General features: G+C 40.3%; 2 protein-coding genes and 1 pseudogene across 2 annotated transcripts; all 3 read right to left on the bottom strand.

Annotated features, from left to right (window-relative positions):
- Window positions 1-700: 700 nt before the first annotated feature.
- LOC145465481 (kelch-like protein 25) lies at window positions 701-5,135 on the bottom strand (annotated as a pseudogene).
- Window positions 5,136-5,206: 71 nt separating this feature from the next.
- Window positions 5,207-9,233, bottom strand: LOC145465482 (kelch-like protein 24). The gene has a single exon (XM_081449268.1). The coding sequence runs from the start codon at window positions 7,538-7,540 to the stop codon at window positions 5,867-5,869; it is 1,674 nt and encodes a 557-aa protein (XP_081305394.1). The 5' UTR covers window positions 7,541-9,233; the 3' UTR covers window positions 5,207-5,866.
- A 4,777-nt stretch (window positions 9,234-14,010) lies between these two features.
- Window positions 14,011-17,583, bottom strand: LOC145466043 (kelch-like protein 7). The gene has a single exon (XM_081449822.1). The coding sequence runs from the start codon at window positions 16,094-16,096 to the stop codon at window positions 14,336-14,338; it is 1,761 nt and encodes a 586-aa protein (XP_081305948.1). The 5' UTR covers window positions 16,097-17,583; the 3' UTR covers window positions 14,011-14,335.
- Between the last annotated feature and the right edge of the window lie 2 nt (window positions 17,584-17,585).

Below are 17,585 nucleotides of genomic sequence, written 5' to 3'. Positions count from 1 at the left end.
AAATCGTTTCGACTTTGAAATACTCAACTACACATTGATCCGTGGATTTACAAAATTTGGCTCTGAGAGGAATTTGTTAAGGGCCTGTTTTGTTGCTTTCTGAGGGAGGTTTAACCAGAGCAGCCGCCCACTTCAAATCCCGGAGGGGACCTCCCATATAAAAAGGACGGGGGTGCTCCTCGGAAATTTTGAAAAAAATCCCTAAGAGGTACCAAGATCCTGTTCTGTGGGCGTGGCTTGCAATTTTTTTCGCCCCGAAGAGGTACCAATTCTTAAACAACACATTACCTAACACCTTCATAACTTTTAATATAGTGTTGAAGACGATTGCTTGGAATATCTTCTACTCGCAAAGTTGATTATCAAATATCTCCTGTCATTTTTTTTTTCGGCTCAATACCCTAAAATTAAGGTACCACGAAAGCTCCAGCTTTGGACCTTATGAGGCTGAACAGCCTGAGAGGTACCAAAACCGCATTTTTTAACCCCTAAAAGGTGCGACGAGCACCGCCATCCTTTTTATATGGGAGTCGTCCCCTCCGAAAACATTGAAAGAGTCACATATCACATCATCCTCAGAGACCCAGGGGCAGTCAGAAGGAGCAAGGGAGAGTCGAAACGACGGAACAAAAATCGGCGTAGAAAACTTTAACATAAATAACTAAACAGTGCGCCTAATTTGCAGCCCGGGGATGGGGGGGGGGGGGGAGGGGGAGCATATACTTAGAAGGACTTAGAACCCCTAAGAAGTACCAAGATCCTGTTTTGTGGGCGTGGCTTGAAAGTTATTTTTCACCACTAAGAGGTTCCAATTTATCTCCTGTCATATTATTTCGGTTCAATACCCCGAGGTTGAACACCGTGAGAGGTACAAAAATCGCTTTTCTAATGCCTAATAGGTACGATGAGCACCCCCGTCAATTTTATATGGGAATCCCCCCCTGGGGGGGGGAGCTTTCCAGTCTGGATGGCGATGCTTGTCAGGTTATCCCAGCCCTATCAAAATATTTTGTAGAAGCATGCTGGATAATAACAGAAGTAGCAGGCAGTAAAGAGGTCAAAGTTAGTTAGTACTCAGGATTAGTGATCTCCAGTGTGAAGATGGCGGGAATTAATTTACTGTAGGTGGGAAAATAGCCAACTGCTAGTCATCCTCAAACAAGTCAAATCACTATATTTCACAACATTTCAAACAAATTCAACAAATTAAATTGGGAAATCTTTGTAAATTTTTGTAGTTTGTAGTTTGCTTAGTACTATTTAAATTTTCTTCTAAGTATTTATTTACTCTATTTCTTGTCTGCTTTTTAATTTTATTTTTAAAGTAATTTGTGTTCCACTATGTAAAAGCTACAAGAAATCAAATTGAGGCTACTTTTTGAAATACCAAAAATAACTCGTATAACTACAAGTACACAATATTACTAATTCTGTCCCAGGTTTGGATCATCTATGTATAAACTTGTAAATACAGCTGCTGCAGGAGAGCATTCTTGAGGTGTGGCGTTCTAGTCTCTTGGTCTACTTTGCCTTGTAGATTGATCAATAGTGCTCAGATTTCTAGGATTGACTTTGTACCAGTACACAACTACAATGTTTCGAGTCTGTCCAATAAATAAACTAGCAGAATGCGAGTAAATACCCCACCTTCCCTGGGTGAGGTTTTCAGTATCTATTGAGTAAATGTCTTTGGTAACTTTAGCAATGACGCTTGCAAGTATGATCGAGGATTTGGCATACCCTCAATTGTATACCATTTATTTGTTTTGATATCAAAACATTCCACTGCTTTCACAAAATTATCTGTTTCACTTTCTCCTCCAAACAAGTAAACAATACCATTTAAACTCACAGCGCTACAAGCAGCACGAGGAATACCGGGGCTAGACAGCAGGTTCCATTGATTTGTATTTGGATGATAGATTTCACAGGAAGGTTCTATGATATCTCTATCATTGTCACCAAATCCTCCAACAGTAAAAATCTTCTCACAAACTGTTGCCACAGCAGCATACCTTCGTGCTTTCGATAGATTTAAAATCCTGCTCCACTGGTCAGTTAATGGATTGTAGCACTCCACACTGTTTTGACAAACATTGCCATCATCACCGGCCATTACATAAATATGTTCTTGCAAGACAACTGCACTATGACCAGCGCGGCCAGTTCCCATTGACGCTGCTGTTTTCCATTCGTTAAGAACAGGATTGTATATTTTAACATCATTCCAAGAACCCTGTCCACCAATCACATACAGCTCTTCATTAAAAAAATGTGACTGAGTAGTCTGTTTTAAAATTTAATTCTATGTCATGAGAGCTCCATTTATTTTGTTTTGGATTAAAACAACATATATTTTTTGCACTCATTATGTACAAGATTCCACCACACATTGCAGCAGCATCTTCCATGCAGGGGTAAGGAATCGTGGGCAGGGATACCCATGTCTTGGTAGAGGGCACAAAACAATGAGACTCCATTTTCACTCCATCATCAGCAGCCCCACCAGTGAGTACTACTACATGCTCGTATTTATCTATAGACAAACGAGGTTTAAGTGGCATGTCTTGGAAACGGTCCGGAAAGAGACAGAAATCCAGTGCATTGATTACCAGTCTTGTGCAAGCAAGGTTCTTACTGATTAACTCTTCATCAAGAATTCTTCGTAGACCGTACTTTGACACTGAGAATAATCGTACACATTTCAACAGGTCAGGCAGTAAACATTCCCTTGATGGCAGATCATGTTTAATCCAAGCAATCATTGCTTGGTACACTTCCTCTTCTTCCGACACATTTATCTCATCCATGCAAATCAGTTCTTTGACTTTCTCCACGTCAAGTCTGCTAAAATCTTCGGATTTGGTGACGGCAACGAAGTTTTCACATTTGTACGTAACTGCAGCTTGCTTAAGTGACTCACAGTTATACTGACAAGCGAACGATTCCAAAGCCAAGCAATTGGAAGCATTGATTGAACCCTGCAGGAAAAGTGACGCTCTTGTTTTCAAACTCGGAATGATCAAGTAGTCGGCGATCATAGCTAAATCTTGTACGTTGGACGAGTCGATGCTTGTTTTACCAGTGTAAATAAATTGAAGGACATCGCTAACCGTGGTCGATTTTGCCTCCTGCAATTCCACGATGTTGCTTTTCGTTTCCTTCATTTGACTCGTAAATAGAGCCCGAAAGTACGCGCTTGCAGCACATAAAACACATTTGTGGCGGCGAAATCCTGTCCTTCAGTTCGGATAGTCGCATCACAGAGAATGTTCGTTTCCCTAAGTTCGTTTAGTTTGTCAAGCAACTCGTCTTTAAAATCCTCGCAAATCATCTTGTCGGGGTATCTCGTCTTTGGGAGATCAGTAGGTACTTCATGTATGGGACACATACTTTCTTTTAAATCATTTGCATAATGCTACTTGCGACCTCTAGACCGCCCCCCTGTGGACCGGCGGTAAAATGTAGTCTGGGGGTAAAATGCAGACAAAGTAAGGCTACCCTGAATGCCAGAGGGTTTTTCTTTTGTTTTCGTGGCGAAGCTGCGATTGTGAGCGACGAAGATCGCAGCAGCGAGATTGCAGCTTCGCCGCTCACAATCCACCGTAGGAAAAAAGATGGCGGCTGTACATTTCACCACATTGCCTTGCGAACTTAACACAGCCTAAAAGGCACAAACAAAGCCAAATTTTGACAATATTTGTCCCTGTACTAAGGAAATTGAGTAGCCTAGGTTTGAAGATTTTATAACGTTTCTGCACGTTTTTATAAACGTTGTTAAGAATTTCATGCGCTAAGAACTATGGGTAAATGTACCAGTCGCCATCTTTTTTCCTACGGAGGATTGCAGCTTCTCTACCCAGGGTAAAGTAAGCCTGTTTGTAATTTTCCTGATCTTACTAAAATGACTATCATCGTGTGCAGCAATTTATCTTTATTATATTAATAGCTTTCAGCCTTTTCTTTAGTTTGTTCACCTCACCTTGAAATGTTGCTGTTGTCATGTGGTTTGGGGCTGCCTTTCTCACACAAAAACTACCCAGCACATGCTGGATTGTCACCCGTGGAGGACTCCCAGAAAAGCTGGGTGTTGGGTGGGGGTGTGCGCCCCACTTCCCAAAACCCTTACCCAGGCTATTTATGACCAAAATCTGCGACTTTTGCCATCCTATTTATGACCTGGCCAAAAATTTGATACCCTATTTATGACCGTTACGGCTGGCACAGTTGCCCTAAATATAAGTTACGAAGGGCTTTTGTTGACGGTCTTATTTATAATGATGAAAAGGTAGCTGCTTCCAAGAAACATACACAATTCAAGACTTAAGTGTTAAAACCATACCCTATTTAAGACCAAAATGGCAAAAATCAATACCCTATTCATGACCAAAACGGCTGAAAAACCCTACCCTTTGGGGCCACACATACTCATATAGCCCATATAACGGAGTACCCCCCAGGGATTGTCACTTATTATGTAATCATAGCTGGCTTCACATTTCTAAACATCTTCGAAGACTGCGTATTGTCCATGTCTCTCTGCTATGAACAGCTTTTCCATCACACTAGAGTCACCGCCTGCTCTCTCTTTGTAGGTCTTGGCAATAACTCGTTTCCAAAGAAACTAATGTTTGTCTTAACATTTGGTATCAAGCCATATTTCTTGTCTTTCCAGTTTTGCTGAGCCTGTGCAGTGGAAGGCGGTTTGCGCAATCAGACTGTTCGAAAAATGGATGGCTTTGTGAAACATAGTTATTGTTTTTTTTATGCTCAAATAATAGAACAAAGTGCAAGGAAGCCGCTCGCGTGGTTTTTATGCCAATAGATAAGTGTTTTCATCATCAATCTCTTTAATATCATATCATTGGTTGAAACTTGTCAAGTGGTACCTCTCTGTCCATGCCGTTCTACAACTATGGGGTTCAAGGTTATAGTGTGTCCCTGGTCTTCAAGTGCCAGGTATTTTTTTCCAGGTATTGAAACGAGAAACACGTAACTCAGCAGCATCATTACTTCACACTGACATCTGTAGAATGAATTAAATAACTTTGGTGTATTGCTACTTTCCTGTTTGGATGGCATACATTGTAATCCCAAAGCCTGAAGGCATTAGCAGAAAATTGCAACTGGGATTATGGAGTTAAATTCCCATATGTACCTCATGCACAAACAACAACAACAACAACAACAAAATGAATTCATCAAATTAAATTGGAAAATTATTTATTGAGTGTTAGACTTGCATTGTGGTTTGATTACAGGATTACAGCACCATTTATTATCTCCTAAGAATTTATTTGCTCTATCTATTGTCAGCTTGTTTTATTCTTTTTTGGAGTCGTTTTTTCTTTTTTACAGTTGCTATTCAGATACACCTACTACTAAAAATCAAACTTTTGCATTTTAATAACACAGCAGCCAGAATAACTTATATATATGATATTAACAATAGATTATACCCTTTGAACACTTAATTCAATGTTGTAACAAAACATTTTGAAAACACGTTGGCATTAGACTAACAACTTCGAACTTGCATCTACATGAAACTGTGTTGACATCACAGTAGGTTGAAGTTTACTAAACTACCCTTGGTACAAATTAAGTTTTGAGACTTGAGTTTGGATTATCGATATATCAACTTGAACATATTACTGCTGAAGTACAGCATTCTTCTGGTGTGGCATTGATATCTCTGGGTCTGTTTTGTATGATAGTAGATTAATCTATAGTGTTCAAATTTACATTTGAATTTGTAACAGCACACAACTACAATGTTCCCAGCCTGTATACCATAGAAGCAAGCAAATGCAAGTAAATATCCTACATATGTACCTTCCCTTAGACCTGTGAGGTTTTTCAGTAACTAGTGAAGAAACTTCTTTGGTAATTTGAGCGATGATGCTTGAAAGTATGAACGAGAATTTGGCATAGCCTCTATTTCATACCATTCATTTCTTTTGATATCAAAACATTCCACTGCTTTCACAAAATCTGTTTCACTTTCTCCTCCAAACAAGTAAACAATGTTATTTATACTCACAGCCCCACAAACAGCTCGAGGAATACCAGGACTAGACACCAGGTTCCACTGATTTGTATTTGGATCAAAGATTTCACAGGAAGGTTCTATTGTTTCATCTATCATGCCACAAAATCCTCCAGCAACAACAATCTTATCACAAACCGTTGCTACAGCAGCATACCTTCGTGCTTTTGATAGATTTGAAATCCTGCTCCACTGATCAGTCAATGGATTGTAGCACTCCACACTGTTATGACAAACATTGCCATCATCACCAGCAATTACATAAATATGTTCTTGCAAGACAACTGCACTATGACCAGCGCGGCCAGTTCCCATTGATGCTGCTGTTCTCCATTCGTCAAGAACAGGATTGTATATCTGAACATCTTGCCAAGAATCCCTTCCACCAATCACATACAGCTCTTCATTAAAACAAGTGACTGAGGAGTCTACTATATTCAATGCAATGTCATGCGAGCTCCATTTATTGTGTTTTGGGTTAAAGCAACACATTGACGATGAGTCTTCCTTTTCGGCGCCCATTATGTACAAGATTCCACCACACACTGCAGCACTGCCTTCCGTGCAATAGTAAGGAATCATTGGTAGGGACACCCATGTCTTGGTAGGGGGCACATAACAGTCAGTCTCCATTTTCAATCCGTTATCACCTACTCCGCCAGTGAGTACTACTACATGCTCGTATTTATCTAAAGACAAGCGAGGTTTAAGTGACATGTCTTGGAAACGGTCCGGAAAAAGGCAGAAATCCAGTGCATTGATTACCAGTCTTGTGCAAGCAAGGTTCTTACTGACTAACTCTTCATCGAGAATTCTTCGTAGACTGTACTTTGACACTGAGAATAATCGTACACATTTCAACAGTTCAGGCAGTAGACACTCCCTTGATGGCAGATCGTGTTTAATCCAAGCAATCATTGCTTGGTACACTTCCTCTTCTTCCGACACATTTATCTCATCCATGCAAATCAGTTCTTTGACTTTCTCCACGTCAAGTCTGCTAAAATCTTCGGATTTGGTGACGGCAACGAAGTTTTCACATTTGTATCCGACTGCAGCTTGCTTGAGTGACTCACAGTTATACTGACAAGCGAACGATTCCAAAGCCAAGCAATTGGAAGCATTGATTGAATCGTCCAGGAAATCTGACGCTCTTGCTTTCAAACTTGGAATGATCAAGTAGTCGGCGATCATAGCTAAATCTTGCGCGTTGGACGAGTCGATGCTTGCTTTACCAGTGTAAATAAATTGAAGGACATCTCTAACCGTGGTCCATTTTGCCTCCTGCAATTCCACCACGTTGCTTTTCGTCTCCTTCATTTGACCAGTAAATAGAGCCCGAAAGTACGCGCTTGCAGCAGATAAAACACATTTGTGGGCGGCGAAATCCTGTCCTTCAGCTCGGATAGTCGTATCACAGAGAACGTTTGTTTCTCTAAGTTCGTTTAGTTTGTCAAACAACTCGTCTTTAAAATCCCCGTCGGAAACCATCTTGTCGGGTTCCTCGGGTGGTTTCTCGTCTTCGCGTCGTATCGCGGGCTTTGGGAGAGCAGTAGACACCTCATCTACTATTTCCAAAACGAGAGCGAGTGTTTCATCGGGGTAAATGAAAGCGCGAGGCCGTATGAAAGCACGAAGCCGTAGGCCGAGTGCTTTTACTGTTTCGAGGTGTTTGGATATCCCTATGAAACACGAAGCACGAGTTTTGGAAATTACTTCTCATGATTACTCTTAAAGAAATAATAAACAAAGACCAATTAGAATTGTTTGCTGTCTAACATTCCTTCCTCGATAATTTCAATATCAACGATGTTTTTACCGGCGTAATTAAATTTGCATTTATGGTGCGATTTAATATATTCTGAGATGTGAAAGTTGCTGGAGTTGCCAGCATTTACAAGTTGTCGCTCAGTCAGGATGTATATCGCAACAAAGTCGTTCGAGAGATTTTGACAGCCGAAAAGTGTGGAGGATAAGAAGAAAAGTGTTGATAATGCAGTACCGAAATCAACAGCTTATAAAACCAAATGGTCGTGCGGTGAAGGTTTTCGAGGAATGGAAACAGAATCGATAAGTGAAGTCCTGTACTTTGGAACCCGGCAGCCTTTTTACCACGAAAGACTTTGAAGAAGGAGTACAAACTTTGGACACGGCCATTACAGATATGTCTGCATGCAGTCTCAACTACTGGCTGTTGAAGTTCGTTCAAGAAGTAAGCAATTCTTCTGGGGAACGCTATCCTTCCCGTACGTTGCACTCAATTGTTTGCGGACTGAAGCGCCACCTTTCTGATGTAAATGGAAGTGCTGCATTGAAACCTTTGGACATGTCCGACCAAAAGGTAAGTTACATTTTTTGGGGATAAAATTTGGTTCGCGTAAACTACTTGTGTGTATTGTTGTTTTTAATACTACTTTTTTTTCTTTCGCTTTCTTAGGTTTGTGACATTTCGGCGTGTTTTGGATGCAGAAACGAAGGAAGCAACGCGAATAGGTGTGACTTTGAAAACAAAAGGAGACGCATTGTAAAAGCGAGGTTACTTCTGTACAACTTTTGTACAAGTTGTCATTGGGCATATTTTAGTGGTATATACCACTCTCACTGGAGAGTGGTATACTGTTTTTCATTGGGTATCCAAACACATGCACGTGATGTGGCATACATCTTGTGGTTGGTAGTTGACCTCATGAATTATTAATGAGTTTTAGACGTATGGGACATCGTCTGGAACACTTGTATACTATCAGCAACATTTGCGAACCTGAAATTTGAATCGACCAATAAGCATTCAGAGGGGGAAGGGGGGGGGGGGAGAGAAACTGTGCTGTCCGCCCCCGCCTCCCTGCGACCCCAATGCGACCATGTAGGCCTTTCCACAAATATCTTTCTTGATATTCTCAAAAATGTTATAAATATCACAAAAATATCCTAAATATCAGTCCAACCTCCGGTTGCGACCACCTCTCGTAAGCGACCACCTCTCCTCAGCGACCAGTTTTCTAAAATACCAAAAGTTTCCAAGTCAAATCACTATATTTGGAACCTCTTGTAAGCGACCACCTCTCGTAAGCGACCGCGACCACTTTTAGAGCTAAAAGTTTGAAATATTCTTTTGTTTTTAACTTCCAGTAAGCGACCACTTGACTGACAGTAAACCCATAGAAAGAGTGGTCTATTGCTTAAATCAGACAGGATATTACACGTTAGCTCGAAGATATGAATTTTATGTTCGAATGGCAAGAACAATATCTAACGAGTGAGCGCAGCGAACGAGTGAAATATTGCCACGAGAACGTAAAATTCATATCTTCGAGCTAACGTGTAATGTTCTTTTTATTATATAGACACACTGATGAAGGCGTTTTCGACGATTTTCTGAGGATTTCACAAGATTCTCTAAAACTTGTCTGAAGGTCACACGAACGTTGCCGAAGATTCGCCACTCGAGTCCCGGATGTTGTTTCGTATGAATTTTAGGAGTGGTGTATTTGCCAATAAAACACACGTGTCTATATAATAAATCTCTATATTTTCTAATTACATTAGTAGTTCTCTTAAGCAGACACCCACGGGACGTAAAAAACGCTGTCCGTAACTGGAGCTGGTCGCTTACGAGAATGGTTCTCGTAAGCGGCCACTAAAGTTGTAAGAAAAAGATGTCCACCTACGGGAGCTTGCGCAGCTTACAATAAACAGCGGGAAGGTAAAACTATCACCAAACTGCTATTTTTTATTTCTTTTCTTGCCTTGTGCAATGGCGCGATAATGGCGATGTCTGCATGTACACAGTACTGTATACTGCCGCACTAGGACTGGCCCTTGGTGATTAAAGAACAAACTATAATATTACAGACAGCATTCACATTAGCCTTAACAGTCTCACTGCAACAAAAAGCAGTGATACTGTTTACAAATGTTTACTTTCAAAGTCAGACCCAATTCCTTTTGGATCGTACGCGCTCAAATAGTCCGCGGCCTCTTACGAGAATGTCCGCTTACGGGAGTGAGTTAATGCGGAGTTTGTATGGGAGTTCACGTCGCCTTCTCAATCAAAAATAGTGATAATATGTGTGGCAATGAAAGTTTTACTAATGTCGTCATGTGAGACTTGTGTATGTTGGTTTAGAAATCAAAGTTTCAAACTTTGAGAAGGTAAAAACTGACACCACTGAATCAACTTGACAACTGCATTTTTGATCAAGAAGACCTTCGCTCCAAATAACCATCTGGATCATTGGATAATGCAATTCGAGAGTTTTCATTAGCTTAGCCATCATGGTATATGAGAATTATACCATGCTCTACAAATACGGTAAGCGTATGCGTGTTTTTTTGGAGCGTTTTATTTTTATTTTAGTTCAGTTTTCTATATTTTGGGTACGTTTTTAATAAAAAAAATTATTCCACTCAGTCGGGGTCTCTGTAAAGTGCGGCCCGGATTGCAGAGGATGGCGGATGGCGGATGGCGGATGGCGGATGATAAAATGCGGATGATAAAACGCAGATGACAAAATGTGGATGGAAAAATGCGGATGATAAAATGCGAGAATGACAAAATGCGGTAACCATATTACGGATGATAAAATTCGGACAAGGGAAAAACACCTTACGATATTTTAGGTAGGGAGAAATAGAATATTCGTGAACAGAATTCGATCATTATAAACCATTTTTTCCTGTTATGGCTAGTGTAGGAATGTCCATATGTTCAGTTAGGAATATTGATGCGTACTTTTGGGACAGATTTCTAAAATTAGTCTTAGGTCTTTGTAGATTCCCACACAGTGCCGGATACGCTTCAGTAAACTACAATTTCATCTGTTATGAAAAAAACAAAACAAAAACAAAAACAAAAACAAGATGCGAACTTATTTCCCTGTAATGTCAATAGTAACTGACCTTTCTTAGGCTGAAACACTGAACAAAATTTATTTCTGATATGTTTAATTGTGTCTGTGAAAAAACCGACGAACTTTGACGGGTTTTGCTGGAAAGGGCGTGCAAAGCTATCTTTAGCACTTCTTCATCTAGAGTTTCTTTGTGGCTTTAATGCGGACTGTTAATTTTAAAAGAGTTGTTCGGTTTCTTTTTAACTTTTTCTTTACTTTTCCCAATTCGTCTTTTTTCCAGTCCGGCCTTAAAGTTTTTTCAAATAAATCACCGACTTTATGCTTTAAAGTTGCCTTGCAATATTGTTACAGCTGTGCTTATAAACTGCAGTACATCCAAAAAGAACTCTTTACAAAAGTTTAAGAACGTTTCCTCCTTGTGTTCAAGTTTTGTTTCCGCTATTTTAATGCCATGAAATCTGTTCCAAAACAAAAGCTGTAAAACGCTCTTACCTTCCATTTCCAAAGCCGGTCTTATTATCCTGCCGATCGGAAGATGAACCGGCGCTTTCACTAGACAAGCACACAAGGAAATGGTTTGCGGAGCAAAGATTTCGCGAAATAAAGATAAGGTCGAAGCTCGATCGACTAAATTAAATCCATCAACTCTCGTTTTCGAAGCAAAGATAGATTCAGTCAGAGAATCGTCGCTGTCGGACAACTCCGTGACCCTTGTGCAGCTTGCGACAGAGACACCTTTGCACACGTGTTGTGCACAGTCTTTACTTGCCAACTAGGGTACAGTGAGTAGCCGATCTGTGACCGTAGAAGTGTTTCACTTCTTTTGAAATGCTGGTTTTCGGCAGAGGAAATTTGCTCAGGAGAAGTAAATAGCCGAAGGCCTTCGATGTGGTAAAGGACGGAGTCTGAATAACGACTGTTCCTTGATCAAAGTCTCTTCGCGTTTTTTTTTTTTTAATTTCACTTTTTTAATAAACGGCGTAAAAAATGTTTCGATCTATGAATTCTCTAGGCCTAATTTTACAACTCAGAATGTAAGAAAACATCGTTAACTTATTTTCCTTCTTCCCTATATTATCATTCAAATTTTGTCATCCGCATTCTGACATCCGCATTTTTCCATCCGCATTTTATCATCCGCATTTTCCCATCTGCATTTTGTCATCCACATTTTTCCATCCGCATTTTTCCATCCGCCATCCGCACTCTACTGAGACCCACTCAGTCGCGCTTGTTAGATATGAAATGATTATAGCCAACTCGGTGCTACGCGTCTCGTTGGCCATCTACCATCTCAAAAACAACGCGCGCTGGTGGACGGAATACAATTATTAAGTAGTCACTCAGCTGTGTTCTATTGGAAATCCGCTAATCTGATCGGCTCTCTCGTCGTTTTCTATTTAAAAAATAGATTCCATGTTGTCGTGCATCTGTTCAGTAATAGATCACAGAAGACGTCAAAATGTGGTCTCAGCAAAAAATTGGTACACGACTAATTAAGGCGAGTTTGTCAATGATGTTCTGACCACTTTTATCGTCTTCTGTGATCTACTGCTGAACAGACGCATGGCAACATGGAATCTATTTGTTTTATGAAAGTTATATAAAAAGAAAAACAGTTTTATGGCCAGCGGCCACGCTCTTCACGCTTCTCTTGGAAAACGTTGACGGTGTTCACATCGGTGCAATAGAGCGTGAAATTTTTTTTTTATAGCCCTAACAAAGAAAATCTAACGATTATTAAACAAGTACACTTGTTAAATGGGTGAGACCAGAGTCATATCACCCGGGAGGGGGGGGGGGGTACTCCCTTATGTGGGCTATATAGGTATGAGTGGCCCAAAGGGTAGGGTTTTTAATTGGTTTTGGTCTGAGATAGGGTATTTAGTCTGAAATAGGGTATGGTTTGTGTGTAAAATAGGGCTGACAGGCCTACACGACTCCCGCGGATCATGGCATTTGTACATTTACCAAAATAAGGTAGGGTAAGGTCTACTTCAGGCCAAGTGGTCCATAAAGCAGTGGCTTACCTCGCTTTCCATAGCATGAAGTCACAAGGAGTATTTCTACTCTCCCCCTGGATAGAATGCTAGTCCATCGCAGGGTTACCCCCCAGCATTAAACTTGCAGGTACCCATTTATGCACCTGGGTGAAGAGAGACACTGCAAGAGTAACGTGTCTTGCGCAAAAACACAACACAATGACCCTGGCCAGATCTTGAACCCAGACTTCCTGATCAGGAGTCCAGTGTGCTAAACATTAGGCTACCACACCTCCCAATCAAAAAGAAATAGAAAATATTAAATCTGGTTTCCCACAGAGGTAAATGTGAGAACTGGAAAAAGCTGTGGAAACACTTGAAGGGATGTGTGGAAAAAGACCCTTAGTGGCATCTGATAGACTGCAAGATTCTCCTGGCAAATTGCTTTTCAGTTCCTTCTACAAATAAAGGAGAATTTGACACAAGATGAAGATTCAATAGGGGTTTTTTCCACACACCCCTTCACTTGCCTGTGGCTCATGTTCCCAGAGCATTTCCTCATTCTCACAAACTTCCACTCGAGTTTAGATTTAACAATTTGATAAAGAGCTTGAGATTTCTATCACGTGATAGTTGGAGAGCGTGCAGCCTGAAAAAACTATCTCACAAAGAACTCAAGAACAAATAATCTAATTGTTTTAGTAGAAATCTGCTGGTTGCTCAAAACTTCAGCTAAATCATCTTCACAGACACTTCAAAATTGCAAAGAAGTGGCTGCCATTTTGTTACTGTAACAACTGCACAACGTTAGCTGTAGGCTACTAACTGTCTACAACAGAATAGTTATTTAGTAGCTTAGCCAATGAGAGAAAGGCACTCGCAATAGAACACAAGTAGATTTATACTAAAACTTGATAGAGGTATGGACATGTTTTCTATTTGTTAATCAATACCATTCAGTATAGTTAAAGTACACAGAGTGTTCAGAGGATTACAAGCCACATTCATAGGGATGCAATGTGTGCAGAAAGCTACAGATTTATTGTAATAAATAATTTGTTATTGGTCGAGCAGCAATTGTGCCTTGTCATGGATGCCATGGCTGAAGCATTTTCACAAATCAAAACTGTTTGTACCCTCTCTTTAAGTTTTATTAAGACAAAAACAGAAACAGTTAAAAAAACACTCAATAATATTAGTGAAAACACAGGACTTCATTCCAACCTTTTACCTTAATGACTACTAACTGGGAAAATGTTTAACTCTAATCAAATATTGGTCTAAGTTTTTTTCACCAACTAAAGAGACTAGTAAAACAACACTAAATAACCCAAATTCAAAGTTTTAGTTGTCTCAGACTAGATCAATGGCCATTGTTAGACCTGAGTCTGGTGCAATCAATTGATGATAAAAATGTTGCCAAAATAACTGCCTGGTATACTGAATGGAAACTGTCAACTTTGCTTCAGCAGCTTCTTTGGCAATTTTAGCAAAGATGCTTGAGCATGTGATAGAGGTTCTGGCAAGGTACAGGACATTTCATGCCATTCATTGGATTTAACATCAAACATCACAATGTCATCGAGACAAGCTTCCTGGTTATCGCCACCAAACACATACACAGTATCATCAACACTCGCAATAGCACAAGCAGCTCGTGGAACAGCAGGACTGGCCACCAGACTCCACTGACTCAAACAAGGATCAAACACTTCACAAGTAAATTCCACATCACCCGTGTCTGCCATATCACAGAATCCCCCAACGACAAGAATTTTTCCACATGTAGCCGCTGCAGAAGCGAACCTTCGGGCCTTTGCTAGATTTGGAATCTTTGCCCATTGGTTGGTTAATGGATTATAGCTCTCGGCACTCTGCAGACAGACCTCATTGTGACAACCAGCAATCACGTAAATGAGATCCCCTAAAGGTACTGCACAGTGATCGGCCCGGCCTGTTTCCATTGAAGCTAACTTCTTCCATTTATTCTGAATTGGACTGTACCTAACAACAGTATGCGGGTATTTCTCACCACCAATCACGTACAGATTTTCATTGAATGAAGTTAATGTGCGACTGAGGTCAATGGGAAGACCAGTGTTCCCTGACTTCCATCTTCCTGTTTGTGGGTCATAATAACTTATTGAGGCAGAATTGTCTGGTAAAATAAACAACTGTCCACCACAAACTGCAGATACACATCGAACATCTGTATATTCGGCATTTAGTAAAGAGCTTGGTATTTTGGTCAGCCGCTGCCATTTCTTAGTAGTAAGGACTAAACACCTGATGTTCCGAGACAATTCCAAATCAGGGTCCATCCCACCAGTGAGAACTACCACATGCTCTTCCCTCTCGATAGATGTGCGATGTTTTAGTGACATACCAAGAAACTGATCCGGAAACAGGAAGAAGTCCAGTCCTTTAGTCAAAATACTGGTGCAAACTGGATTTTTCGTGACCAGCTCTTCTTTATCTAAAATCATTCTTAAACTGTATTTTGACATCGAGAAGAGTCTCAAGCATTTCAAGAGATCTGGAAGAAAGCATTCCCTCGACACCAGATCATGCCTGACCCATGTGATTATTGCTTCATAAACCTCTTCTTCTTCGGAAATCTGCAGCTCGTCTTGAGACATCAAATCTTTTACTTGCTCGAAACCAAGCGACAGAAAGTCCTTTGACTTCACAAAGGCAATAAAATGTTGCTGTTTGTGCTTTATGGCCGTCAACCTCAGCGACTCACAGTTATACTGAGAAGCGAACAATTCCAACGCGATGCAATTCGAAGTATTGATCGATTCCTCCACGAATTGAGAAGCTTTTGTTTTCAAACTTGGAATGATCAAGTAATCTCCGACCATCACCAAATCTTGCGCGTTTTGTGCTCCGATGTTCATTTCGCCAGTGTAAATAAACAGAATGACTTCAGCAAGAACAGAACATTTAACCTCGTTTAGTTCCACAAGATTGCTCTGATTTTCTTTCACTTGCAGCTCGCTGGAAAACAGAGCCCTGAAGTAATCGCTAGCGGCAGATAACACACATCGATGGGCAGGGAAGTCTTGTCCTTCAGCTCTAAGAGTTATGTCGCAGAGATTGTTGGCCTTTCTAAGCTCGTCCAATTTATGGAGCAGCTGGTCTTTAAACTTTTCGTCAGTAACCTTACGAGGTTGTCGAATCCGTTCGGCCGCCTCTTCAGCCACACCGTCCATCGAATCGCGAATGTTTCAAGATCTTCAAAATGCACGATGCTTGCACTTGCTCAGTATGCAGACTGGACACCACGTGTCCAACTACGTGACAAATCAATGTGTCACGGCATCAGCGAGAGCCAGACAAAAGGTATATCTTATGTAGCTAGATCTGGCTACGGGTTTCTCTTTATACTGAAAACTATATAGGTCAGTTTGTGAGCCATTAGTTTACAGTATCATGCTATTGCCTTTTGAAAGCTTATCCATGAGAGAATTGAATAAGACCTGAAATTGGTTTCTTGTAGGGTACTAGTAATATGAGATCACGCGAAGCAGTCAAAACCGAGCTGTTCTACCGAAACGACACGATAATAGTCTTTTTCTTCACAGTTAACAAAAGAAAAGATAAAACTAAATTTGCTTCAAAAATTTGACGATGAACAACACATATACATGGTTCAAAATTATAAGACATTTATTATCCTACCTGAAAGAAATCGAGGAGAGCCGGACGCGGGCAGCCAGTTTTGGCGCCAAATTAACGAATTTACAATGTGATATCATATGGTTTTTGCAATACTGTAAATCCCCTTTCGTAAACTGTTCAATGCCGTCTCCAGTGAAAAAGTTACCCATCGCCTGTGCTTAGCAAATTCACCTGATCACAAGTTCAATAAAATGTGCAACCGCTATTCGGCATCATACTGAAGTTCATTATCTGTGCGCTGGGAATAAAAAGGGTTTCCTCTCTTTCGAAAAAGGCAGAAACTCCAGCATTAATAGTTACCGTTTTTCAGAGAAAAAATTTCCCCGGGTTTACTCAAGTTTGACGCGAGAGGTTGATCATTTCCAATTTGAAAAACAATCGTGTTTTACTGTCCTGGTGCAAAAATAAGTTAAAATTTGTGATAGTATCGTCGATACTGGTGTATATTTTTTTTGATTGGGCTAAGCCGGTCATGTAAATAGCAAGTTCAAGTTGTTAGAGGATTAAAAAATATATATCATGGCGCCATAAATAAAAATGACTTTATTCTGATGACATACTGAAATCTAGTCTGTTGGTGGTGTATAGCGGGTGTTTGACGAATTCCAAGCAATTTCTTTCCAAGATACAGAAGTTGTAAAGGACGATGAATATTTTGTGGAAAATTATTAGAACGGATCGGCTAAATTACCCCACACCAAGAAAGCAAGGTTACAAAAATTGACTGTTCTTTGGACGCGCCGAAATAGCGATTTTTTTAAAATTAAATAGCTACTACAGGATTGAAGCAAGCTTTGCTCAAATGATGTGGATAAGTTATGAAGTTCTTTTTCAAACATCTTCTGGATTTACGTTAATAAAACCGGATATAATGAAAACAATTGCAAAAGCTGTGCAACACCTTACCGGGTCAGTATGATTGCACATTATGATGTTTGTAAAGCAACGCAAACTCGACATGCTAATGTTACAAGATCTTTGTTTTATCTAACACTCCTTTATCTTGATTGAAAGATGAAA

The sequence above is a fragment of the Orbicella franksi genome, chromosome 13 (genome assembly GCF_964199315.1).
Source record: "Orbicella franksi chromosome 13, jaOrbFran1.1, whole genome shotgun sequence".
Classification (NCBI taxonomy): Eukaryota; Metazoa; Cnidaria; class Anthozoa; order Scleractinia; family Merulinidae; genus Orbicella; species Orbicella franksi.
Note: the sequence above shows the minus strand (reverse complement) of the source record. Positions and strands in the feature narration are given on the sequence as shown.